This window comes from Chelonia mydas, chromosome 7 (genome assembly GCF_015237465.2).
Source record: "Chelonia mydas isolate rCheMyd1 chromosome 7, rCheMyd1.pri.v2, whole genome shotgun sequence".
Taxonomy (NCBI): Eukaryota; Metazoa; Chordata; order Testudines; family Cheloniidae; genus Chelonia; species Chelonia mydas.
The window spans coordinates 106,882,232-106,910,091 of NC_057853.1; the positions used below are offsets into that span (position 1 = coordinate 106,882,232).

Below are 27,860 nucleotides of genomic sequence, written 5' to 3' on the forward strand. Positions count from 1 at the left end.
AATAGGTGCTTGGGATTGTTCAAAATTATCTGCAAAAGCTGCAAGTTCTTCGACCATTTCTACCTTTTTATCCCATAAACACTGTTTTACATCATCATTAGACATATTCAGGAACTGTTCCTGAGCAACCAAATCACACATTGCTTCAAAGTTTGTAATACCTTTTCCCCTCATCCACTTATCCAGTAAATCTCTCATTTGGTTCACATAAGCCACATTACTTAATCCAGCCCCTTTCTTAAGGCTTCTAAATTTTACTCTATAAATTTCAGGTGTAATCTGAAACTGTTTCAAAACCAATTCCTTAAATTTACCATAATTGGAAGCATCACCAGTTGGCATCTTATTGAATATGTCCAGAGCTCTCCCAGTCAATTTTGCAACCAAAGTGGTCATCTGTTGATCTTCAAGAATTGCATGGAGCATAGACAGCTTCTCACAGGTGATGAAATATTCAGCAATGTCCCCAGACTCATTGTACGCTGGGCACAACCGCTCCCACTTGTGGATTTTTGGAGGGGGGGCCTAGTGTAGGGTTCTGTCTCTTACACTTCATTGTGGCCAGTTGATGCTTCCTCTCTTTTTCCTCCTGTTCTTTGTCTTTAAGTTCCAGGGCTAACTTCTGCCTGGCTGCTTCTGCTTCCATTTCTTTGTCAGCCTCCAGTTTTCTCCGTTCTCGGGCTTCCTCAGCCTCTAGCTTTCTCAATTCCATGGCCCTCTGATGTGCAGCCTTTTGCTAATCCATTTCCATCTGTTTCAATTCTATCTGTCTCTTATACATCTTTTCATTTTCTTCTACTTAAAACCGGTAAAGCTCCAACTTTTTGGTAGCTTCACTTTCGCTCTTTTTCCTGCTTTTCCTGTCCCTACTTCTCTTTCCCAAAATAAGCAAACAGAAAATAACAAACCAGTAACCACTCTGTCTGTTGTCTAGCCGACACACTTAGAACTCACTTAAAATCACCATCAGAGTTTCAGAGCAACATGCTGTACACGACTCTGCTCTCTGCACCACTGTGATGGGTTGGACCCCTTGTCTGGGGTGTCACTTGATGTACTGGGGTTTCACTGAGCCTCTCCTGCCCCACCAGCCTGGATTCCCTCTCCCTGTTTTGCTGAATTAGGCTCTCTGGCCTCTTGCAGCACACACACACAGGTAGGGCCACACCCAGATGCAGACACCGACTGAAGTCAGCTCTGTGTGAGAGGACTCACCCAGCACTCACATGAACACTCCTTTTGGGAGATAAACCCCAAGTAATACTGTCTTGCACTGTATAGAAAGATCTGCACAGCGCAAGCTCATAAAAATTCACCCTCTCCCTCAATGTGGAGAGAGATGTGCACAGCTTCTTGTCCCCCCAGATATGAATTGTACAAACTGGGTTATGTTATAAACAAGAAATATGTTTATTGACTACAAAAGGAAATTTTAAGTGATTATAAGAGATAGCAAACAGATCAAAGCAGATTACCCTAGTAAATAAACAAAAACTGCAAACTGAGCTTAACACACTAGATAGGTAAGATATAAATTAACAAATTCTCACCCTGAGTGATAAACAGGCTAGCAGATTCTTAAGGCACAAGATGCCTTGGCTTTCCCAGGTTTCCATACACAAGCTAAAAAGCCTTCTAGCCTGGGACCATCACTTCCCACAGTTCAGTCTTTGTTCCTCAGGTGTTTCCAGGTGCGTTGTTGTCGGGAGAGTGAGGTCCCCCCATGATGTCATTTTCCCCCTTTTATACCTTCTCCCCACTTGCTGGAAAGCTCTTTTACTGTGAGCTGGGTCAAACAGTTCCCATTGTGTAGTGCTATCTCTGAGAGGTTTCTAGTATACACAGTTCCTGGGGTAATCCTTGTGCTTGTGTGCATTTCCTCAATAAGCCATTAACATAATTTGGCCTTTTTACTGTCATACCTGAAAGGCTGTGTGTGGGTGTTTTCAACTTCAGGACCTGTTTCAGCAACCCATACATAGCTAAACTTCATAACGTCACACACGATGACAGCACATACAATCCAATGAGATATTACTGTCTAGCAGATCAAGACTTTTAGAATGACACCTCACAAAGCATGCTTTGTATAAGACATATCCTAATTACATGACAGTGGTGAATACTGGGGTATCAAGGTGTAACAAGCACAATTATTACTAGACGTTAGATCTGTGATACCTCATTATTGGAAAAGGACAGATTTCTCAACATTAGTGGCATGGAGAAATAAAGTATGAGAAACTTATTCAATGGGAAAAAATGACAGACAGTCTTTTGTTCAGGATCAAGTAGATTTTACAATATGTGGTTACCATTTTTGGAATTTGAATAAAATATATATACAGATAATGATAAGATTCATTAAACACAAACAGGGTCTTTTAAAGGTAACAATTGAGATTATGAATGAGATTTGTTACTACTTATATGGAAAGCTCATGTGTGTTAAGAAGTTAAACAAGAGAATAGAATAGAAAGTTCTCTTTCAAAAGCCTCATTTTCCAGCCACACATTAAAGGTTCCAGCCAAAAATCAAACATCTGTGAGAAGAAGTCATGGTATACCTCACTTAGTTTGAAGAAAATCAGAACCAATCTACATTTTCCTGCTTTTGCTACATTTTGGCCTGACCTCAGCACAAACCCCAGAATCAAATACCATTAGGAAAGTCTGGATTTTAGAATCCCGGTTTGTCATCTGACCCTCCTACATATCATAAAATAGGCCAACCCAAACCCCAGATCTGAAGGCTGTGACACTTGTGAGAAGTTCAAACCTGACCTGTCTATCTCTAGTTCAACTGAACATATTTTTCTGGTTAAAAAAAAATTTAGATAACTGTTATCAACAATCATTTTTCTTTTGTGCCTGGCTCAGATTTCTGTTCCCATACAGGACCTGGCAACAGAAGCAACAAGAAAATATGAGAAAGTCTGTTCTAACAAGCTTTCCTATTCAGTTTAACGTGCTCAAGAGTTTTGGATGAGTACCCAGCTCCTCAGCTGCTTATTGGAACTTCTCTACCTTTTGACATTCTCCCATCACTGGTGAGTCGTCTAAACATTAGCAAGCAACCTTATGTTGCAATAGTCATAGCTTGGCTTGCTCTGGTAAACCAAATGTCATTTGTTCCATAAAAAAATAAAAACTCATTTACAACCTTGCTGTTATTTAATGGCTTTCTAGCGGGAAAACAGACAGACCACTGCCCAAATTAGCTCACCCCAGACATAGGACCTGATTCTGAAACTGTTATGCATGTGAGTAACTCTTCCTTTACAAGCTGCGCCACTGAAGTCATTGGAGCCACTTGCATTGAGTAAGGTTTGCTCACGTGCATTACAGGCCTGATCCAGCTTCCACTGAAGTCAGAGGATTTCTTGCTCCCAACTGCAATGGGAGTTGCATTGGGCACAAAGTTTGCAGGCTCTGGCCCTCTTTAATAATGAGCTTCACTACGTAATAGGTCAAAATCCTGAGAGGGAGGGAGGAAGAGAGAGAGTGTGTGTGCGCACGTGAAATGAAAACCCTGCAGGCAGCTTGCTATTTGAGGGTATTAAAAACAATTTGGAAATGAGTAAAATTAATATAAAACAGGATGCTGGGTGCCACTTTTACTGAAAGACTGGAAACACCCACATGAGAGCAGAACAAAAAGTCACACAAACACCGACCCCTTTTAAGAAGGGAGTCCCCTGATCACGTGTACCATGTGAACGGCCAGTTAGATAACACGCAGTAACTGCCATCAGAAGAGAATGGAGAAGAAAGATGTTTATTGTTCAGGATGACATGCTGTTTACAGTGGCATATTCTGCTCTTCCTCAGTTTTATCTGTTGGACAAACAACAGCTGTTTTAGGATCTTTAAATTATGATGCTAGGATTTTGAATTGGGTCCAGGCTTTAGCCTGATTAAATGATATTAAGTTAATTTACAAGCAGAGGCTTGGCATGCAGGTCAAGTGCTTTTAACATGTGTAGTTCCCTTTTAAAAAAAACAATTTAAAGTTGAGCGCTTTGAGAGCCAACTTTCCACAGCATGAACAAGCTGGTTATGTTTTAAACCCACCTGCCATCAAAGGAATTTTTGGAGGCTCATATTTTTTTAAAAGAGATTTTTCTCCAATGAAGTTTTAATGCATTTAAATACATTTTGTGTATTTATTACTTGTGAGACAAAACCAGTGTCTTAAGATGCTGTTGTGATTTTTGGATCTGTTAAAACAAAACACTCTAATGTTATTAGCAAACTGATTTTCCCACTCGAATTTTAACAGATAAGAGCATAAGTCTCACGGCTCACATCGTAAATCTGCCAAGCCCATTCATAAAAGGCTATCTGGTTAATGTAGCTTTTAGATGGAGAAATCAGGAGGCAGGCATCATATTTAACCTCACTTTAACAGTCACTCTTAAGGGGGATACTGACGGCAGGTACCAACACAAACAGGCTAAGTGTAATCTGCATTATCCCTGTGTGAGTTTTTGTCTCCTTCTGCTGGCTGCAGTTGATCAGTCTGCTACTGCTTTTAAGCTACCACAGATGCTCCTTTAAATCAAGAAGTGGAACACCACCACCCCTCCGCGCGCATGCTTTTAGATCCAGAGATTCCAGGTTCAAGTCCCATAGATGATCCCCACCAGCAATGTTGTTATAAGTGTTGGCCCATACGGAGATTTGAACTGTTGAGGACCTCTGACGTTCAGGACAAGCTTCCCCAGTCAGTGTGTGACCCATATACACCAATCTAGGTTATGTGGGTTATACAACCATGGTGGGAAACTTGCTTCTCCTCTTCACCCAACGCCATAAGAAATAAGCAAGCTGTAACAAGAGACATACTTATGGTTTGAGGGCACAAAGTGCGTCTCCTCCATTTCTCAGATTCCCCTGCCAGACAGTACACTATTATTAGTGTTAATAATAATTGGCTACTTCAGTCACTGGCATCATAGTGTTTTGACCAACTTTGTAAACTTTGTCCAGTATGTAGGAATCTCTTCTTCACCCAGCTAATTCCGAGAGGAACAATGTCATGTGCATAACATCTGCAGAACAATTTTCAGGAGGGAAGTGAAGATTATCTTCCCCCAATGGAATTGGCAAAGCCAGGGGTGGTTTTAGATTTTATAAATCCTTGTCAGTTGGGTTTGGGTTTTGAAAAACAAATCCAGGGTTTTTGTTGGAATTGGATCCAATTTTATCCAAAGTGCAGAAGTTCAGGGTTTGGGTGTGAGGTAGAAACTCAGACAAATGATTAGTTTTAGCCCATTGCTACAATATTGGTAGGCAAACTAGAATTGCCTTCTACCTAAGCTGCCGTTTGGCCAGTTATGACTGCCATAGGATAATGGCTTAGGAAAAGAATGGACATACTGCCTCCTAGCTAATAAAGGAAAGGTTACTGCAGCAGAAGTTACTTCAGGTAAATGTTGTGTATCCATAAAATTCAGATTTACAAATTGTTGTTGGTTAAATATCCAACACATGCAGATTGAATGCTGACATCTCTAGAAAGCAAACCATCTAACTTCTCGGATACACTGGCTAGAACACAGTCACGCTAGTCACTGTGAGTTAACAGCCTGTGAGGCCTGCCCAGATCGAATGACTCACATGCTGTCCAGTTGTACACATTTTGCTGACATGATTCAGCTGGCACAAGTTTCCATTTTTCAAAGGTCAGACCAGAGTAATTCTGTCAAACCTGAGCCAGATAAATGGCCTTTGCCCATGGACCAAGTCATCTCAGTGATTTTCCTGACCACACATGACAAACTGTTGAGAAATGTCTGCTCAGCAAAAAATATGAACCTGAGAATTTAACCCCGCCACAAAGACAAGTCAAGCGACATTTCCATTTAAAATGTGAGCAGTGCAGTTATTGTACCTGGCCCAACCTTTTAGCCACATGAAAAAGTGTTCTACCAGAATAGCCCTGTGTACGTCAAATGAGCACAGAGGAGTACCTATAGATTTATTTTAGGACAGTGGAATAGAACAGACTCCATATCATTTTCAATAGGATATCCAGCAGTTTGGCATCATTGCAAGAACCAGAAGTCCTAAGTGTTTAGTTAGCTAGAGTATGTATTATAAACACTGGGTAAGGTATTAGGGAACAGGGCTTGAACAAACCATGGGAAAATGTCATTTACTCTGAGACAAGAGCAAAGAAACTCCTCATCAAACCAGTTGTACAATTTTTTTGTTTAGATTCCACTAACACGCAGTATAACAGCTTGTCCCCTGTAATTGGAAGAATGCTTATTAATAGTAAAGCCTGATTATAAAGCACTAATTTGAGTAGCAAGGTCACTGGACTGCTGTTCAGAACCTTTGCCAAAATGGAAACATCCATGTGAATCTATGGAGAACTGCTTGTACAGAAAGCACACTGCAAAGTTTACTTCCCAACTTTCTTAGGACTGAGACACTCGGATCGCTAGAGACATTGATTATGCTGTCTCTGGAACAACAACAATTACATATTGATTTCTCTGGAGACTGGATTATATATTGATTATGCTAGATACAAGGTGGAGGCTCAAGTTAAACACTCACCACGGATAGTCACTACAAAGTAGTGAAGTCAATAAAAGGAGGAACGACAAATTCATCGAGTCAGAGGGTGAAATCCTGGCCCCACTGAAGTCAATGACAAAACTCCCATTCACTTCATTCAAATCACGATTTCATCTAAAGTATTTGGCATCCTAAAAGTTTTGCGATAATTCTAAAAGCTGCTGCGAATAACATTCGGAGCTGGTAAATACCCATGGCCAGTCTTAGAACCCTGCAGCATGTTGTGTTCACATGGCACACCACACCACATGTCCCTTCTGTGTCAAAAATCAAGTGCTTACTGCTTTGTCGGTAATCTGATTAGGGGACTCTTGTGCAGTCTCAGAATGGTTCTGCAACCAGCTCTGCAGAGAGCCACTCCCCTTCGTACAGGCTCCCACCTCCACCGTGACATGCATCAGGTATGTTCTGTACAAACACTGCACACACAGTATCCAGTGAAAGAGAATGTACTGTACAGTATGGTGTTGCTCTTTTGTTACCATTGAAACATATAACTGGAAAGTGAAAGGCCAGCTGGGTATATGACCAACTGGCTGGATTTGCTTGAGAATGCAGTGTTCTAGAAAGCAATCCCAGAAAGTTTGTCTCTCAGAACACTAAGCCTCTGTCTCACACTAAGCTTTCTAGATTGTTTTTATTGGAACTTTAATTTCTTCTTTCTGAGCATCATTTCCAGTGACTTTCAACTTTGATTCATGGCTGCTCCAAAAAGTAATTATTGAATCTTTCCTGCAAGGCATTTAGCATAACTAAACAGAGAGATAGCAAGAGGTCTCAGAACTATAGTGCAGTTCTCAGTATGATGTGACCTGCCCTTCCATAAATGGGATATAGCCAATATCATTAAAAAGTGATACAGTGAGTCTTCCTCATGGGAGATGGAAGGCAGCAGTGATCCGAGAAGATGATTAATCCAGCCAGATGAGTGCCTTGATTTTGCATTTATGTCACCAGTGGAAAAAACAAGAAGGGAAAAGAAATCTCAAGGAGACAACAATGGATGTGTCTGATAGTGGAAAATAAAACCCTCAATAGCAGGATTAAAATGATGCTGTGCAACAAGAAGTTTATTCTACGGCAGTGTGTGACTGATACAAACTCTGGGAGCACTAGACTCAAGTGGGAGAAGTTTGCCCAGCAGAAAAGGTTAACATACAACTGTAATTTCCTCCCATCCACATTAAAAATAAGTTGATATCATTGACAGAGCCTAATGTGAATGCACAGCACTCCTTAGCTGGTATACAAATGCAAGGCCAGACACTGCTGATGAGCCAATTTCCCCTTCACAAGACTAAGCCCTCCCTTCCTTATCCTATAATTGTTTGTAAAAACAAAGGGCACATTTTTTTTAAACAAAATACCCATTGCTCTCCCCTCACTGGAATACAAGGAACTATATCCTTGTCCTATTCACCTCCTGAAGAAAAGGGAAAAAATGGCAAACATGGCCTTTATTCAGTGCATTTCCTGAAGGAAAGGTGAATGAATAGGAATTCAGATAAGAAAACGACTGCAGTTACCGTTCTGCGGATTCTGTAAAGTATATTAATGGGAATAACAATGCACATTAGCCATCCCATTCAGTAACATTTTTAGTACCCAGCTGAGTCCAAATATAAACTGTAATGGCATATGGAGAATGTCTTAAGAGCCATTTCAAATCAATTTGCTTTTATATAGCATCTCTCAGACAAAGTATCTCAAGACACTGCAGAGAGAGAGAAAGAGAGAGAGAGAAAATAACGAGCTAATGATTTAGTAGAGTTGGGTACAGTGGTTCTTACAAAGACAGCAAGACAAAAATGATGCAGAGAGATGGCATGCAAAGCTCTTATTTAAAAGCAGTACTAATGTAAGTATACCTCTTTGCCTGCTATTACAGTGGGGTGGGCGGGAGTCAGGTACAATAGGAAGCCAGGCAATGAAGTAAAGCTGTGTTGGGTTTAGTTATAACTGTTCTATGACTACTCTTGTGGACTTTCTATCCATAGACAAGGTGGAACTTAAATCTCAAACATTTCCATTATATCAATGAGTTTATGAAAAGCCAAAACACAACCTGCCAGTGAAATCAGGAAAATAATGTTTGTGAAAATTCACATGAACATTTTTATCAACCCATATCACAGCTTCAGAAATTTGCTTTCCTTTTAGGCTTCCAAGGTGCTTCAGCCTGTGCCCTATGAGTGGGACTCATCTCTCTCATGGCTAGTTCTATCAAACAGGAAGGTGTTGAGTAAAACCAGTTAGGAATTTTTAGAAGAAAAATCTTGTGTTGAAAAATGCCAGTTCGACAAAACCAAAACTTTCCATGGAAATATATTGGTTTTTGACAAAATTTTCATTAGAAAGGTCTCTGAGGTCCAGGGTGGAATTTCTGTTCAAAACCTGAAAGAGCAAGAGAGGTCTTGATTTTGTTCCGATGAGGAACGAAAGGAAATTCTGAAACCTCAACATTTTTCATGAATCAGAATTCTTGTTTTCTGGCCCACCCTAGAGTTGAGTACTTTATTTGTAGCGATTGTTAAAGCTTCCCTAAAGGGAGTAAGGTGCCATCCTCCCTGAAACAAGCCACTAGTGAAGAAACTCTCTCAAAGCTAACTTAGCAGACAATTATTGCCCAGCCCTTAGTCTTTCCTTTTTGGTGAAGTCTACTGAGAAGGTTGTGCTGAGGCAACTTTGAAGCCATCTGGAGTCTTCAGATTTCCCAGTTCCTTTCAGATGGACATTCTGTCTGGGTATGGCATGAGATGGCACTCATATTTTTGGATAGAGATCTCTTCTTAAGGATGGACAAAGGCCTGGTCCATGCAAAACTGGCTGTCTCTGTCGCCAGCCTTTGATACAGTAGCACATGAAATTTTGTTGACTCACCAGTGGCCCCTATCTGGGGAAAAGGATAGAACCCTGAGGTGATTCCATTCTTTCCTCTTCCAGGTATCTCCTAGAGAGGTTTAGGGTATTGCTCCTCTGCCACAACAGATCTCATATGGAGATCCCAAAAGGATTTATTTGATCTCCTCTTCTTCTCAACATTCGTGTGAAACCGCCAATGAAGATGACAAATCAGTTTACATTGAGGCAGCATTAGTATGTAGATGCAGTTCTAGGTCTCATTTCCATCAGAGCCAGATAGTTCAATGCCTCTGTTTTGCCAGGTTTTGGCTGAGACTGGGACTTGGATGTGAGTATGCTGGCTTCAGCTTAATTCAAACAAGAAAGAGGGAATGTTAATGCATCAGGGTAAGGTGGAAGAATGGAGGATACCTACCTGGAATTACGCCTGAAATTACAGCGGTCTTCTGTGGCCAAAAGCACCTATTTTTATCTGCATCTGGTTAGGCAACTCTATAGCTTGCCATGGTGAAACACTCTTTTGTGGCTTGTGGATTGGATTATTACAGTGTCCTCTAAGTGGGGTTGTACATGGAGACTATCTGGTGGCTACAGCCAGTACAGAATGAGGCTACTTACTTTCTTTGTTGTATTAGCCATGGCAAACATATGAGCACTTTTCTCCTTGAACTGCACTGGTTACCTATTTGCTTCCAAGTTCAATTCAAGATGTGGACTTTGATCATAGTCTGAGTCATGATTATTTGAGGCATTGCCTCTCTCCACAACATCTGACGGGAGGTGCTGAGTGAGCATAGCCTAGATTTGATTGTCTGGGGGCTAGTGCTGAATATTATCAACAGGCAGTCTTTTACTCTGGAATTCACTTCCCCTACTGATCTGAGGACACAGTGCAAGGCCCATCTCCTTTCAGGCTACCAGCTGTGTGAGTCACATGAGGATTTTGGGGGTAGTGAGGTATGGTCTATTTATTTTGGGGAAACGTTTTCTTCCTGTTATTTCTATGACATGTGTAACTGAGCGTATTTTAGAGTGATGATATATTTTATTTTGTTATACTTGTAACTCTTTCTAGCTTCATTCCTTATACTTGAACTCACTTAATCCTATGTATATTTTGTTCATAAATTTGTTTTATTTTTACTATATACCAGCTCAGTGCTGTGTTTGAAGGGAAGAGTGTATTTACCCCAGTTAAGTTAATAAGCTGTAATGTGCTTTTGTCTCCTTTAAAGGAGCAACAAACCTTATTATAACTCTGAGTGGCCCTGGTAAGGGCTGGACACTCAGGGCACACGGTTGTAGGGAAATTTGGAACTGGGAATGTGTTGGGGTCACCTTGCTCGTTGTAACCCAGGCTGGTGGAAGCCAGAGTGGGGCTGTAGACAAGCTGCTGCGGGCAGAGCTGCTGAACCAGGGCTGTGGTGGGCAAGCCTGCAAGCTAGCTATGAGCATCCCATGATATAATGATGATCTATTATATGTATTGCATCCTAATGGGCATGGCACAGCTACAACACTACAAATTACTTAGAAATCTAAATAAAAATTATCATAATTAATAGCCAGAATATGGAGTCAGCATTTTAGTTTGATTTTGCTTCTGATCCTGCATTCTAAAAAGCAGCAGCAGCAACAAATTTACTCTGATTTTAAATTTGAACCATCATTCCAAGAAATAAATCAAGAACATCTATAATTTTCTTCCATCAATCAAGCTTTATGCCAAACTATTTTTATACCAAGACAGTGAGGTTCTTTGAAGTACAGACATAAACCTGCTGAAGAAAAATGTTCATCTGAAAGCAGAAGGTGTTTGAATCTGAGATAACTTGTCTATTTTAATGGGCAGGTAATTAAACAGAGAAATGCAAACCCCTAATGAAAAAGAGCTCTTCTTTGCTGGTTTGGATGGTACCCCATCAGGGCATCTGCTCGATATATTTAGGCTATGTCTACATTGCCTCGCAGTTCGGACTATGGGTGTGAGTGGGGGGTGAATAGCAGTGCACACCATATAGATTCTAAAGGTGTGAACAAAAAAAAGTTCGTAGTTGGCATTAACTAAATGCTGTTTTGGGGGCAATGTAGACAAGCCCTTAGGGTCCTTGAGAAAGGAGGAGATTTGGATTAGTAAATCTAGTAACCAATCTGCAGAGGTGGCACAATTAGTCTAGCCTCTGGGAAATATTTTCTCCTCCATATGGAGTTGCACTGACGTTATCTCCAAAAAGAAACAAAAATGACACAGTATCTTCTTCCAGTAATAACAAAGTGAAGGGCTGAGGCTAGTGCAGGTACTAATCTCCCACCTCTGGAGACCTGGAGTTAGGTTACAAAGGAAGTAATATAACTTCGCATTTCTATAACCCCTTCTACCTAAGAATCTTAAAGGAATGAAGCCTCACAACACAGACAAGTGAGTAAACATTATGACAGGACACAGGATGGAAACTCCAACTCCGGAGTCTTAATATATTTAATAAATCTTGATATATCTTGATTTTAGTAAGGCTTTTGACATAGTCCCACATGGCATTCTCATAAGCAAACTAGGGAAATGTGGTCTAGATTAAATTACTATAAGGTGGGTGCACAATGGTTGAAAGACAGTACTCAAAGAGTAGTTATCAATGGTTCTCTGTCAAACTGGGAGAGCATATCTTGTGGAGTCCCTCAGAGTCAGTCCAGGGTCCAGTTCTATTCAATACTTTCATTAATTACTTGGATAATGGAGTGGAGAATATGCTTATAAAATACACAAATGACACAAAGCTGGGAGGGGTTGCAATTGCTTTAGAGGACAGGGTTATCATTCAAAATGACCTTGACAAATTAGAGAATTGGTCTGAATTCAACAAGATGAAATTTCGTAAAGACAAGTGAAAAGTATTTCATTTAGGAAAGAAAAATCAAATGAATAACTTCAAAATGAGGAATAACTAGCTAATCAATAAAGGATCTGGGGGTTATAGTGGATCACAAATTGAACATGAGTCTATAATGTGATTCAGCTGAGAAAAAGGCTAATATCACTCTGGGGTGTATTAACAGGAATGTTGCATGTAAGACATGGGAGGTAATTGTCCCGGTCTACTTGACACTGGTGAGGCCTCAGCTGGAGTACTGTGTCCAGTTCTAGGCACCACAGCTTAGAAAAGATGTGGACAAGCATGTCAGTGATGGTGATTTACTTGGTCCTGCCACAGTGCAGGGGGCTGGACTTGATGACTTCCTGAGGTCCTTTTCAGCCCTACATTTCTGTAATTCTATGATTCTTCTTTGACCTCAAGACCATCCTTCCTTTTGATGAGAAAGAAATGAATTTGCTACGAGAGGCGGTTACTGCTCAAGAGACTGTAGGTTTGTCTACACAGCAATCAGAGGTGTGACGGCAGCACATGTAGACAAACCTGAGCTCACTGTGAGCTAGCTAACTCATATAACAACAGCAGTGAAGCCATAGCAGAAGAGGCAGCAACACGGGCTGCAAACGTCTGCCAAGGACCACGGGGATATACTCAAGCAGCTAGCCAATCTTGCTGCAGCTTTACTGCTGCTGTCATTCAAGCTAGATAGATCAAAGCTAGCTTGGGTATGTCTACAAGTGCTGCAGTCAGTCACAACTAATTGCAATGCAGACAATCGGATTCCAGTGGTGCTGTTGGTCCGCACTGAGGTGGATTGTCAGAGATGTTTGGGGAAACTGCACCATTCCTGGTCATGCTTAACTCAAGCCAGTGAGCGCTGACCTTCTCTTACTTTGATTAGTGCTCAAATGTCACTAGCATCACCAACACTCACTTCTCCACTGCAGAGAAAAACAAAACAGGTGTTTCTGGGGCAAGAGGAGAATGATGGCCTTTAAATATTCAACCCTCATCCCTCATTACTCTGCAACAGAGACTTCAACCTAAACTACCACCTTGGAAAAATAAAACCCAGTGGTAAACTTGGGGTCTATAATGAATGGATAGCAGCAATTCATACCAGCAGCATCTCTTCCTTATATACTTAAAACTAATCAGGTTCAGTAAATGAAACTAGGTTGCAGACAACTCCCTGAGAGAACTTAAAGTACACAATCAACTTTATCATAGGAAAATGACTGACTGGAAAAAAAGGTGGTCTGCCCTGCCCTCCACCTCCAAATCACACTGTATCATTTAAATGTTTTAAAATGCATTTACTACAACATGTAATATGTTATCCTTGGGGTTAAACGCATTCCTCTTGTAAAGTCCTCTAAGCGGTGGTTGTGGGACTCAGTTACTCTTAGGAAGCTTGAAGCAGCTGAAAGCCTACGATAATTCATGTGTTTGAAGCTCAGCGTTTGTTGCTTACTGGCACAGACTTCTGCAAAAGGTTAAATGTGGTCAGCAAATGAACACAAAACAAAAAAGAACTAGTCCCAGCTGCAGCCTGCCCAAAATTCTTGCAGCAGCCTTGTGGTCCAGTTCGTAATGCCACCCAGTGGACACAATGTTCACATGAGTTTTTCTCCTTCATGAATACCAAAGATTTAACAGCAAGGACTTAATAGGGAGAAAAGAATATGATTTCTGAGTATGAACCTATCCTTAAGAAAGCAGCTGAAGAATAGCGTTCCATGTCTTATGAGACACGCAGCTCCATAAAGTATTTACAAGGGATAGAGATGCAACACTAAGTAGTCTAATTCACCAATCGATATATAGCAATTGCCACTAAAAAGCCACCACTCACCAACGCTTACCACATAATTGTGTCCGGGATGCCACCGTTTTTCTGTTTGATTAGGATAGGAAATAACTGTGGAATCTGTTGGCAGATGTTTGCTTTTTAATGGTGGCCACTGTGTGAGGATTGTCTTCACACTGCATATGTGTAACTTCTACATAAAGGGAAGAGACCAGAGAAACCCTCTTATGCATCAATGAATGCATAAGGCCCCTAAAAAGTTCATTATCTTTCAAAGTGAATTTTTGGACTGAAATGTGACCCCACTTATACCTGGCTGTTTTACTTAATAGATTAAGTTTTGTTCTCTGGAAAATATTACCACTAAACTGCACACCATTGATTTAAGAGCTTGTAGCAGAGGAGTGCCCTGCATTCCTTCAGTGATATCATTTTGGCAGCCCCTTACCTCTGGTGTGAGGTATTTCATCATGATTTCCTTTCCTTTCTCTCCCAGTTTTTCATCTGGAGCAATTTCATACTCTGCCTGGAAAAGAAATAAAGAAACCATCAATATTTGTACTCATACTTCATCATTATAACTTCATTTTGGAGATGGCCTTAACTGAACATTCCACTTGAATAATTTGGAAGGCAAATATAATCTTCTGATGGAGGTAAACCTGTACAGTTGATCTAATTGAAAAGCAAAACACTGGCGTCAAGATGTTTTGACCAAGACCAAGAAAACGGTTCTCTGAAACCAGCCCTCTTTGACAAGGCCACATATGAGTAAATTTAATTTATTTATACTTTATAGATATGCCAAGCCCCAATGTTTTGAAAACATTTCTGATAATTAAGGACCCCTCTCATGGAGCTTTATTTGTTTTCACTCACTTGTATGTAGGGAGTAGAAATTAATTTTTCCAAATCATAAAGGAGGATTATTTGTTTTGTTAATCTCTATGACAGAAAAAACTACTTTATTTAGGCATAAGGAGAGCTCTCTCAGGAGGCAGGGCTTTTGGAAGCTTGGGTCCTCCTGTGGATTTTAATTTTTTCTCTCAGTATAACACTCATTTCTCAAACTCTTCCCCCTCTGCAGAAATTTTGCCAATTTTTTGCTTGTGGATGCAGACTTTTGAAAAGGGATATCTCAAAAACCTGGGATATTTCAGGGCTTAGAAAAATAAAAGGGACTAAATGAAGAGTGATGTTCAGTACATACTGGAATCTTGTTTGATTTCTATTGGGCATTACAAAAGAGAGCACACACACTGCATTTTTAAAATATTATTCTAAGGATTCTGCATATCGTACCAGCACTGATCTGTGGTAAATTTTAGGATAAACTTTATTTAGGAAACAAAATATTACTTAGGCATCACTGAGACATTGATCATTTTACTTAAAATTCTTCAGCAATGCAAATCATTAAAAGACAAGAAAAAAAACCATTTAAAGCTTGCAACCCCAAGTGAGACAATAACTAAATGATAATGACAAATTCTTAGAGACATTCTAATTTGTCACTGCCTGGGGCACAAAATTTTAGTCTTATGATCAAAAGGGCTTTCTGGAAAAAAAAGTCAGTTCAACATATTTTTATGAATGCTCATATTAGGAAAAGGATCCCAGAACCTCTTGCCAAACCATTTAAGTAAGTTGGTCCAATACAAGCTGCCTGAGATGATAAATGAGGAGGAAGTAAAAGACAACATATGGTAGATCAGTCTGAACTGGCACTTGGAAGAACGCACTTCAGAACTGTTGCACACTTTAGGACATATACATTGTTCTCAGTTTCATACAATAAATCAGATGGAAGGCTATAACAAATACTCTAGCTAAACAGACCAAGGAATAACATGAAAACCGCGAAAGTAATAATAATGCTATTAACTATGTATCCGGCCAATGCTGATTTAGCCATTGTAGCTTAAGCTTAAGACTTTATACAGCAGGGTGTTCAAACAATCAGATTTAGTTTGGTAAATGACAATGACCAAAAAGAAAAGAAAACAGTACTGCTGATGAGAAATACACTGATGGTTAAAATCCACAATACAGTACTTCTTTCTTAGTAACCATGTCAGGGATGAACTGATTATGTTCTCATAAAACTTAATACAAGGGGCTTTTTTTGGAATCTTTCATTCAATACCCTGTCCATTTAGATGGTATCTGACTATAGGTCATTTCAGCTCTTGAATGCATGAACACTCCAGAGTGTTTATAGAATCTTAAGAGCATTTTTTCTCCCAGAATCTCTGCTAAAGGATAAAACAAACAACCAAAAAAAAAAAGAGCAAATTAAAGAAGGTCGGAGAAGTTGCATTTTAGCTAGGCACTCACCGTTAATGATAACTTCAAAGACAGGCTAGGGGATTTTTAATTTAAAGTAAAGATTGAAACACAAAATGTCTTTTAAGAAGAGAAAATATTTGTATTTAAATTTAACTCTCTATGCAGAAGATTGCCAAACACAAAAGCCAGAATTTATTGGTAATGTCTCAATGGAGAAGGATTTGGGAGCATAACTAAGCCCTCATAGAATCACAGAATATCAGGGTTGGAAGGGACCTCAGGAGGTCATTTAGTCCAACCCCCTGCTCAAAGCAGGACCAATTCAGCACAACTCATAAATCATCTAATAATTATCATTCATTGTTCCCTCAGCAGCTTTGAGATGCTAAATATTTTGCCATATCAGAGGTCTAGCAAACAGATCCTTTAAGCGATTTCAGTGGAACTGCATTCATAGCAAATGTTGGTCAGGTAGTTCATATAGTTTGAATTAATATGGCATTTGCTTCAATAAAACAGAGATCAGGAATTCAGGTGGTATTCTCAATATATGCATCATATATTGTGATTGACTGGCAAGTACCACTGCTCTCTACTGGATATAATTAGACTTGGGTACATGTGTGATGTGGTCTTGTTTTGTGGCTTAAACAGAGATTTTAGTTCATTTCAAGTGGAAGAAGCCTGAGTTTCTGAAACAGATTACAAATTTGTATCTCTATGCCATATATATTCAATTTATTTTAAGATGTTAGTGTCTGCCCATAGCTATGGATTGGTGCCAGAGTGTTCCATGGGATTCCTGTCAATCCTAGATGCCTAAAGATAAGCTTTGCACTGACTAAACTTTGGTAGTGAAAGTAGTAAAAGGAATTATGTCATGTATCTGTTGGGGGTGGATGTAAATCACTGCCTTCCTCAAGACAAAAGCAAACCTCCTCAACCAGCTGTGATTAATTTTCCGCATAGTGTGATTATTGTAATTTATTAGATCTAGCAATTAAGACCCCCCCCTCAAGAAAGCTACATCTGGTATAAAACACAGCAACTTGTCTGCTTAACAACATAGGATGCTGTGAACATGTCACCTCAGGACTTTACTCTCTTAACTGGCTCCTGACTAACTAGAGTCTAGTTCAAAGTCTCTGTTCAAATATTCAAAGTCCACCAGGGGATTGTCTCTAACTGCCATGAGAACGACTCTCCCTTTGCAACCATGACATCCCATTGTAGTTACCACAACAATGAAACTGTTGGCCAGTAGGCAAAGCAGGGAGGAAGACAGAACTTAAACAGGAGCAGGACATATGCTATGGAACTCCCTCCCACAAGAAATAGGAATGACCATGGGCCTCACTACATACAGAACGAAATGCAAAACTCATTTCTTTGACTAGCTTTCCCGCAGCAAGTTACACACACACACACACTCTATACTAAGCCTATTTTTCCTACAGCTGGGAACAACGAAAGATTTTCATAATTATTTCTATTTTAAGTTCTCAGGAGGTGCTCAGATACTAAGGGGACAGACAGACAGACAGATATGAGAGTGAAGATCTGAAATGGGCCTATAAACCCTAATATTGGTGAGTGTTAACAAAAATTCTCCTTTCGCTTAAATGTTAAAAGCTGGGTTTTGATTTTTGGACGAAGATCATGAGTTTTATCTCCAATATTATTTGCATGCTATTCAGCTCTCCATGGGCACCTGTGCATATTCTGCCATAGATTGTTACAATAGGAAGAATTATATAAATACAGACAGATTAAGCGCGTGGCCCAAGGTCACTGAAAGTTTGTTCTGGAGCCTGGATGAGTACTCAGGTCTGCTGACTCACAATCTTGTGCTTTAACCAGAAGACCCCTCCCCTTCTTCCTTAGCACTAGAAAAACTGGTTACAGTCTGAAAGTACATAATTAATAGCAATAGCATTATTAGTTACAATTGCGACATGGTGCACAATCGAAATTCCCTTAAAGTCCATTAAAGTCCACTAGGAAACTTTAAGTGTACCCAGCAGGGTCAGCATGGGCCAATTAGTGCACAGCACGTTAGTGCACTTTAGAAATCACACCCCTGTAGCACACTGCGTAGACACGCCCTATATCTTAATGTAGGAGCAACCTTAATTCTGGCATTTCCTCATTTGAGTGCTTGCCTTTGCAACCTTAATAATATTCTTTTAACTTAGGTTTTTTATAGTGTGCCATTTCCTAGCTTGAAAAAATACACCAAAACTTAAATGTCATGTGGAGCCATATAGAGCCATGGGTCATCAGCATGGAATCTCGTAACTAGCAGCAGTAAAAGACTTATATTCCAGGTGGACATGCCAATACACGAGGATGGAGACACACACTTTGCCCATGGGTTTCACAGCTATTTACCAGATAGCAAAGGAATGTGGTGACTCAGGAGTAATAGGTTCAATTCCAGGTTCTGTAGATCCTTCTACCCCATCCCTCTAGTCTCTTCCTGTCCTCATCTGCTCCTATCCCCCCTCCACAGTCCCTACCCTGGTCCTGCTCCTGTCCTCTGACCTGGGCCTTCCCCGAGCTCATGCCCGTGTTCCCCTCTGCTCCTATCCTCCAACATCCTTGGTTCCTGCCAGTCTACACACTTCCTTCTGCTCTTGGCCCTTCTTCCCCTACCCCCAGCACCTGCTCCTAACCCCTCTCCTGCAAGTTTTCTATCCTCCTCATCAGCTGCCATGCATCTTTTCCCTCTCCCGCACCTGTTCCTAGCCTCTCTGCATTCAGGTCAGGCTGCTTCCGCCTTCTCCTCCATGCCACCCGGACACCAGCAGGGGGGACACTGAGAGAAAAAGTTTCCCTGCTCTCGGTTTTCATAGCTGGCACCACTGGAGGAGCAACTGCAGTGAAAGTCCTGCTCAGCCCCTGCAGCCCAAGAATGGAGCATGCTCAGGCCCTCTGTTGGGATGGCACAAGAGCCGTGTGGTCAGCACACAGGCACTGGGAGGGGATGGAGCATGCTGGGAGTTGCCTGCAGGAGACTGCCAGCCTGGAGCAGGCTTGCTAAATGAGCTAACCAGAGATGCCTGGTGCAGGGAGGGAATCAGAAGCAGCTAGTCCCTTATAAAAGAGCTGAAGCCGTTGTTTGAGGAAGTAGACTCTGGGAAGTCTGCAGGGGAGTCAGATCTGAGCAGGACAGCTGCAAGCCAAACCCCCAGGTGGGTCACCCCTCGAGAACTCATAAAAAAGAAAAAGAACAAGATGAAGGAGCGCTTTTCACTCGCCCAGGCTCTGAGGTAAGAGCCATGTCTTGGACAGATTATTTGCGGGACTCTGAGTATTACTTTTGAGTTATTGCCTGAATAAACCCAGACCCCTATAAAGGTAGTGATTGGACAAACAAGCACGTGGAGTCTCTGTAAAAGGGCTTGGAAGAAGGAAGAATAATGGGCAGAGCAGAAGCACCCCACCCACAAGGGGACACAGGGGGGCAGCCTATTCTTCCACAGAGAATTTAGTTGCCAAACTCTAACCAGTCTCTACTGAGTGTGTGCAAAATGAGATTTTTTTTAGAGGTTTATACCTTGACCAAATGTGGGTGGATTTTCACAAGGACAACAAAAGCCCCATCTCTGTTAGCAGGGCAACCCCCCCTGTCAAATTTAAAGTCACAGCATAGAGGTACTGCAACTTTTCAGCTACATAGTTGTAACAATTTTTGTAACATGGGCAAAACAACATATTTTCCCCTAAACATGGTCTATGAAGTGGCTTAACCTGAGGCAGACATCCAGCATGGAAAATTTCAGCCCAAATGGTTAAAGTTTGGCAAAGTGATAAAGCAACTAAAGCCAGGATCTTATAACGGGAAGTGTTGGGTAACCTTAATGGTAGACATCACCACCTGTGCTGTTTACCCCTCCCGCCGTCCCTCATATACACACACACTCTGCAGTTTGTATACCATGTACAGGAATCAAACTAAACAAATGAAAACAGTCTAGACGAAAGGGTAACTTTTAATAACTGGAATTAAAGTGGATGATTGTTGACCTTTTTTACCCCCCTTCCATATGTGTGTCTAGTGAAGCATTCAGCTGAAAAATTCCACGAGGTAATTGTACCCCCACTGCCAGCCCCTGGCTCCAGCAGAAACAACCTAGACAGGCAATTGGGCTCTTCTCTATTCTTAAATCATGCAGCTTACATTTCTGCAGGATGCTCTTTTAGTTTAGGGCAGTGTAAGTAAGTACAATGTAGCTCTGCTCTTTGGTGGGTGAAATGATTTGGAATTTATTTTTCTCTTGACCTGAGTCAGCCAATCTGTTCATGACTCCCTCCACTCAGACCCATTCTGGCTCATGTTATAAACTGAAAAGCCCCCCACTCCCCCCCCCCAAAAAAATTATTAGGAATCTTCAATTAAAAATGAGTAGAGGAAGCAGGGGAGGGAACTGAGGGAGGCTGCAAGATAGGCAGAAGACCAGTCCAAAGGGAAATCATGACACAGCAGAGATGTGCTGAAAGTCAGAGCACCTGTGTATGTGTATTATTTTATGAAACATTCATGTTAAAATCCTGCACTGGATTACCATATTCTAATTCTGCAGATACCAGCTTGGAGAACAGGAAATGTATACAGCTAAGATGTCAGCTACTTATTGATCCCCCCCCGCCCTCCAGCACAGGAAATGTGTCCTGCAAAACTTTATTTTAAAGACCTTCTTTCAACAGGTACAAATAGATATTTCTTTGCTACAATATTTGTAAGCATGTTGCTACAATGCCTGGTAGGGCAGCCTATGAATAACTTGTAAGGGTTTGCAAGAGAGTTAATTTCACCATAAACCAGCTACAGCATGCTGCAGTAACAATAGCTTTCATTTTGGACAATGCCTTCCTCTGGAAGCCTACCAAAGAGTTTGGCAAATGAGTGTTTTACACACAGGAGATATTACTTATGTATGTATGAGGATACAGGTGTGTGTGTGTGGTGGTGGGGAGATGGTGGTGTGATGTGGTATAAAGACTTCTCAGCAGGAGGGTGGGAATGCCTGCAATTCAAGGCTGGGATGCTCCTCTCTCATTTAGGGGAGAGGCCTATTTTGATGGAGCAGCTAAGGAGGCCAACGGAAGTGAACAGATTTCAGATGACCGGAGGAGTGTACTTTGTTGTCAGCTGACCACCATATTTTCGCAATCTTGCATCCATGCCTGTTGATAGAGTGGCATCTGAGTGTTGTGTCCCTTGGCTTTGGCAGCCCAGAGCACTGTGGTTTACAGGTGATTTGGGATGGATGAGGTGACAGGGAAAGCTGGTTAGAGTGCAGGTGAGGTAGGGCACCTCCTAATTTTCAGGGCTGGTCCTGGACTCGCTGTTGGGTTTACACAATTGAGTCAGCTTCTCTCTTTGGAGTTTCAGCAAGTTTCACTCGCCAAAGGTCTGGCAGTGTTGGGGCACTTTGGGCTACCACATACACATTGACCCATGTCTCTCCTGCCTGGTAAAGGCCAGTGGTAAGACACTCTTGTGATCTAGAATACTTAGCCAAGAGCATGGCCCCATTGCCCTAGGTGCTGTTCATACACACAGCAGAAACAGTCCTGCCCCACAGAGCTTACAACATAAATAGACAGGAGAGACAGAGGGTGGGAGAAAGGAAGCCCTATTATCCCCATTGCACAGATGGGGAACTGAGGCACAGAGAAATTGAGCGACTTGCCTGTGGCCATACGGGGAGTCTACAGCAGCTCTCCCAAGTGCTAGACCAGTTCTTCAGCCACAGGATCATCCTTTTTCGGTGCATATTAAAACCTTCAGTTTTATTACAAATGTAGGGCATCACCTTTGCAAGCCACCCCTACATATACTTTGTTCATTTTAAGGGATGCCTATTTCACTTGAAATGGCTCAGAGAACATATCTAATCTTCTGCACACACATGCCTTCCTTACTGAGAAGCACTTGGAAGCAGGGCTATAATTCTGTGTGGTAGGACAGATTGACACATTCCTGCACTTTCTGTCCTACAGCACACCTAGCCCCCAATGTGTAACAGCATCTCAATCTCAACCCCTTGGAACGTATTGCTAGGAAACATTAAAACACAGGGTGACCAGTTTTAACTTTCTGGTAGTTTATTCTGTTTGAGAAAGGCTGATTTACAAAATTGTGGCACAGTTTTTGGTTCAGAGCCACAGCTTCCCTTTTGGCAGGTGCCCTTCTTAGCCATGGGCTCTAGCGTGACACTTTGCTTAGCATCACTTATACTCCCCTCCATTTTTAATTCTCTCCTTATGTTGGAATTGACCCTTCTGGGAACTGCTCCTCTGTATTTGGCACTGGTGTAACCACTGCTGGAATAATGTATCCAGTTCTGGTACACACAATTCAAGGAAGATGTTGATAAATTGGAGAGGGCTGAAAGAAGAGCCATGAGAACATTTAAAGGATTAGAAAACATGCCTTATAGTGATAGACTCAAAGAGTTTGATCTATTTAACTTAATAAAGAGAAGGCTAAGGGTGACTTGATTATAGTCTCTAAGTATCTACACGGGGAACAAATATTTAATATTGATCTCTTCAGTCTAGCAGAGAAACGTATAACATGATCCAATGACTGGAAGTTGAAGCTAGACAAATCCAGATTGGAAATAAGGTGTAAATTTCTGACCGTGAGGGTACTTAACCACTGGAACAATTTACCAAGGGTCATGGAGGATTCTCCATCACTGATAATTTTGAAATCAAGACTAATGCTAATGTTAGGGCCCTATCTTCATGTTTAAAAATAAAGCCAGTTAAATTGGAAATTTTGGCCTGTATGCATATCTGTGACTGAAACACATTATTTGGCAGGACATAGTGTACAAAGGAGACAAGTGTTCAAATCTTAGCATTAAATAGAGATGAAATGTAAAGTCCAACAACTTGTTAATTTCAATAAAATATTGTATTAATTTTTGCAGGGTGGGATTTTCAAAAAGGCTCAGTGTTGACCTAACTCTGCCCTCATTGAAGACAAGGGGGGGGGGAGGGTTTGCCCTGGATTTCAATGGGAGAAGAGTTAAGCCAATGTTGAGTGCTTTTGAAAATCTTATCCATAGTCATAGATGCAATCTTGCGTTCTTATCACTGTCATTCATGTCTTCCCCTCCATTCCCACTCCTCTGCATTGTTCTCTACCCACACTGTCACAGCTTGCCCCAACTGACTTCGAAGGGCTTTGGATCAGGCCCTGAACTGGTCACACAGATAAATCTATTTGAAAATGTAGGCCCCGATTCTCCTCTGCCTTGCACCTTGTGTAGTCAGTTACACCTGGGCAAAGTGAATGTATAATGCTACTATTGTGATTCAGCAGCATTTGATACCCAGGCAGCACTCGCTTGGCAGAGATATAACTCACTGTGCAAGGTGCAAGGCAGTGGGGAATCAGGCCTGTGATTTTTATCTAGTCAACATCCCTTGTCACGCTCTAACTGTAACAACCCGACAATTGTATCAGCAAGAGGAATCTGTTTCCTGTGCTAACTTTAGTGATTGTGGAACGTGCTTTATTATAAAAATGAACACTTTAAAAATACAAACAAATTTATAATATACCCTATAATCAGTCTCCCCAGTAGATCACGTTGGGTGCTCGTGACAGCTGAAATAAATGCCATGTAAAGGAGGGACTTTTCTCAATATGTAATGCAGGTCGATATTACTGATGTTTGAAATCAGAGGAGTGAGAAAGTTCTCTCTAAAGTGGGTCTGGCTTGCATATGGAAAAGAGAGATCATGGGTAGGCTGGTGACTGTCTGACAGAACTCCTCAGCTTGCAGTTTCCACTCCAACCTGTGCTTGTAAATCACACACAGCATTTATTGTTGCCTGCTTTTGGAAGCAGTATGGTCTAGTGGTTAAAGAAGGGGACTGGAAGGCAGGAGACATAGGTGTATTCTGGGCTGTGCCACTGATTTTCTGTGCAACCTTGGGCAAGTCACTTAACCTCTCTGTGCTTCACTTTCTCTCTCTCTGTAAAACAGGGATAATAATACTCGCAATCCAGCAGAGTGCTTTCAGATCCTCTGATGAAGAGCTGAGTATTTTAAATTATTTTTCATCTTTATTTGGTACTAAGTAAAAACAAAAAAGTTTTGTTGTGTTTCGTACTTTAGACAGAATAATGAAGTCACAGAGCAACCAAAAGGCTGCACTTCGCCCACTGCAGGTCCTGGGGCAGCAGGTGGTCTCTAAAATGGTATGGTCCACATTTCTGGTGGTCTCAGAATGGGGCTGTAAAATCAGACATTTGGTCTCATTATGGGCCTCTTCTGTGTAACCTAGGAATTGGCCTGGTTCCCATGACCCATGCCACACACACTGACTTTGGCTGAAATTCAATTTAATGGCTGTGTGCTGTGTTGCTGGACCTTGAGGTTGGATAATATAGGAAATTTCAGTAGTGGTCAGCAAACTTTTACAGAAGTTGAAATCAATAAACAAAAGCCATCAAAGCTGTTCAAAGATAAGAGAAAAGGAGTACTTGTGGCACCTTAGAGACTAACAGATTTATTTGAGCAGAAGCTTTCGTGAGCATGAAAGCTTATGCTCAGATAAATCTGTTAGTCTCTAAGGTGCCACAAGTACTCTTCTTTTTGCGAATACAGACTAATACGGCTGCTACTCTGAAAGATAAGAGAGTGACTATCCAGACCTCCATATAGCTCAGTCATTTTGTTCAACCAATTATTGGTGATCTCAGTTGGACTGTGAATACAGATCTCTTGGCTACACTGAAATATTGCAGTAGTACACAAGACAGTTAAGGGCCAGAGCTGCAAGCCAAAGGGTGTTTGCCAAGGGCACCCCTGCAGAAGGGTCGTGGGATATTTGTCTGGGGTTATTGGGGTTTGGAGCTTTTAAACACAACTATTTCTCTTACCAGCCTCCTCTTAACCTTTCACGGTATTCTTGTCTAAGGGTTTGATTACAGTGCAATAAAACACCCATGGCTGGCCTGTGTCAGCTAACTCAGGCTTGTGGGGGCTGTAAAATTGCAGTGTAACTGTCTGGACTTGAGCCGGATCAGTGGGGGATGGTCCCAGAGCCCACACTCCAGACATCTACACTGCAGTTTTATAGCCCCACAGCCTGAGCCCTGTGAACATGAGTCAGCTGACCCAGGCCAACTGCAGGTGTTTTATTGCAATGTAGACATACCCACAAACACTGCACTACAGCTAGGAGGGTGCTGAAATGCCATAGCTGGTTTCACTCTCAGGATCTCAGGCTAAGGGCTGCAGAAGGGTAAGGCAGTTTGTTGCCCTAAACTCCAAGAGTGACTTCAGCAATACCCCCAGTACTTTGTGTAAAGAAAGGTTATCATGTTGTGTTGTAAAGTTGATTGTGTTGTCGTGACAGGATGATATACACCCTAATGGGGATAATAATACTTCTTTTTGCCCAGCCTTTGTCTCTCTTATCTATTTAGACCGTAAGCTCTTCAAGGCCTAGACTTTCTCTTACTATGTGTCTGTACATGACTAGCACAATGGGACCCTGATCTCTGAGGCTTCTTGGCATTCCTGGAATACAAATACAGAATTCAGTTTTTAAAAAGCAATTCTGACAGGCAATATCCATGTTTAATTTTAAGCATAAGTGTTTTTATCAGGGCCGGCTCTAGGATTTTTGCAACCCCAATCAAAAAAACTTTTGGCCACCACTGCTTTTTTGTGCCCCCCCTCCGCCTCCGTCCCAACTCCCCCCCCTTCCCACCCTCTTCCCCAAATCCCTGGCCCCGCCTCCTCCCCTGGGCGTGCCGCATTTCCCCCGCATTGCCTCCTGCAGCTTCCCCCCCACAACCCCCTACCCTAGCTCACCTCCGCTCCGCCTGCTCCCCTGAACACACCGCCGCTCCACTTCTCCCCCCGCCCTCTCAGCCGAGGGAGAGGCAGTGCGTTCAGGGGAGCAGGCGGAGCAGAGGTGAGCGAGGGTGGCGGGGGAGCGCAGGAAGTAACGGAGGTGGGGGTAGAGGAACCGCTCCCCGCCCCAGCTCACCTCCGCTCCCCCGAGCGTGCCGCTGCTCGGCTTCCCCTCCCTCCCTCCCAGGCTTGCCGTGCAAAAGAGCTGTTTCACACGGCAAGCCTGGGAGGGAGGGGGGAGAAGCGGAGTGGCGGCGGCGTGCTCCGGGGAGCAGGCGGAGGCGAATGGGGGCGGCAGGGGCACATTTCCAGGGGCGGCATGGCCGGTGCCGGAATGCCGCCCCTAGGAATGTGCTGCCCCACGCCCCTGCTTGTTTTGCTGGTGCCTAGAGCCGGCCCTGGTTTTTAATCGATTTAATTTTTTATAATTCCAAGAAATATGGGGGAGAGGGGAAGGGTGTCAGACAATAATTATTTAATGACACTATAACACAATGAGATTCAAAAAGTTAAAGCTTTATAACCATTAAAACACAATTAGTCAACATCACATGTCAAAATATACAAAGTAAACATCCTTACATTAAACTCAAATAAGTTCTCTAGCAGCCCTTTTCTTACTTTGCCTATCTGTAAATTTCAATGATCAACAGAAATATTTTTTCTGTTGGTTTGTGTGTGTATGGTGAAATTGACATTTATTCATAAAAATGTAATCCCTCTAAGCCTATTAATAATAGACAACAGTGGCACACAGAGCCCCTAAATTTTGTAACCACTCTGAATTTTGAAAACTTCCAGTTTTCTTTTAAATGGAAGACACACAGAAACCAAAGATCATTCTTTCTCGTTGTTGTCTCCCAAACCAAAAGGTAAGACATAATCTTTGCACATTTTAAATGGATGACTAAAGGCACTTCCATCAGGCAGGCAAAGACCACTGTTCATTTCTGTCCCCATTTCCTGAACTAAACTGTTGTGTAGAGGCCAAAATCCATCCCAAAGACGGCTTGTGTTTCAATGGAGGACGAATAGAGTCATTCTATGACAGCAGCTTCTTCCTGTCCTCCCGCAGCTGCCCACAGGTTTTCTAGCAGGCACCTGTGTGCAGTAGCGAGTAAATGTAGCTATCTGCACACATTTAGCTACCCAGTTGCACTGCCAGTAGGAATTCAAGATGGAAGCTGTCTGGCTACCCTACCGAATCTACTCCACAGCTACTCTATGACAACTGCATGATGGCTACTGTCACAGAATGCTTAGAGGTAGGCACTACACTTTCCATTGAAAAATAATGATTTTGGCTCCTTCACTGTCCTCCTATGACAGAGATACAGCATAACAGTACAATCTTGGATATATTCTTAAAGGCATTTGTAACCTTTTTTCACTCTACTCAGCAATCTGAAAGTTCTGCCAGGTGAGCACCCGCCGTAGCATGAGGAAACTGTGAAATGTATTTGCAAGTGGTGAACCCAGAGATCAAAGAGATCGCAATCTGACCTCTAAAACTGCACTCACCACCCTTCACATCTAAGAGTCTGA

At 41.9% G+C, this 27,860-nt stretch overlaps 1 protein-coding gene and 1 long non-coding RNA gene across 6 annotated transcripts in view; one reads left to right on the top strand and one right to left on the bottom strand.

Moving 5' to 3' along the window:
- Window positions 1–27,860, bottom strand: part of GRK5 (G protein-coupled receptor kinase 5) — a 229,373-nt gene that overhangs the window by 57,355 nt on the left and 144,158 nt on the right. For all 5 annotated transcript variants that reach the window (XR_006292229.1, XM_027826655.3, XM_037905857.2 and 2 more), the window contains one exon: window positions 14,582–14,659. Coding sequence is in view for 3 of the 5 variants with exons in the window: in XM_027826655.3 (XP_027682456.2) it covers window positions 14,582–14,659 (78 nt within the window). In the remaining 2 variants the exon portion in view is untranslated. The remainder of the gene's footprint in view (window positions 1–14,581; window positions 14,660–27,860) is intronic.
- On the top strand, window positions 14,630–21,132 carry LOC122466594. Its single transcript, XR_006292231.1, has 3 exons — window positions 14,630–14,789; window positions 17,922–18,011; window positions 21,009–21,132. It is a non-coding gene; the product is annotated as an uncharacterized LOC122466594 (long non-coding RNA).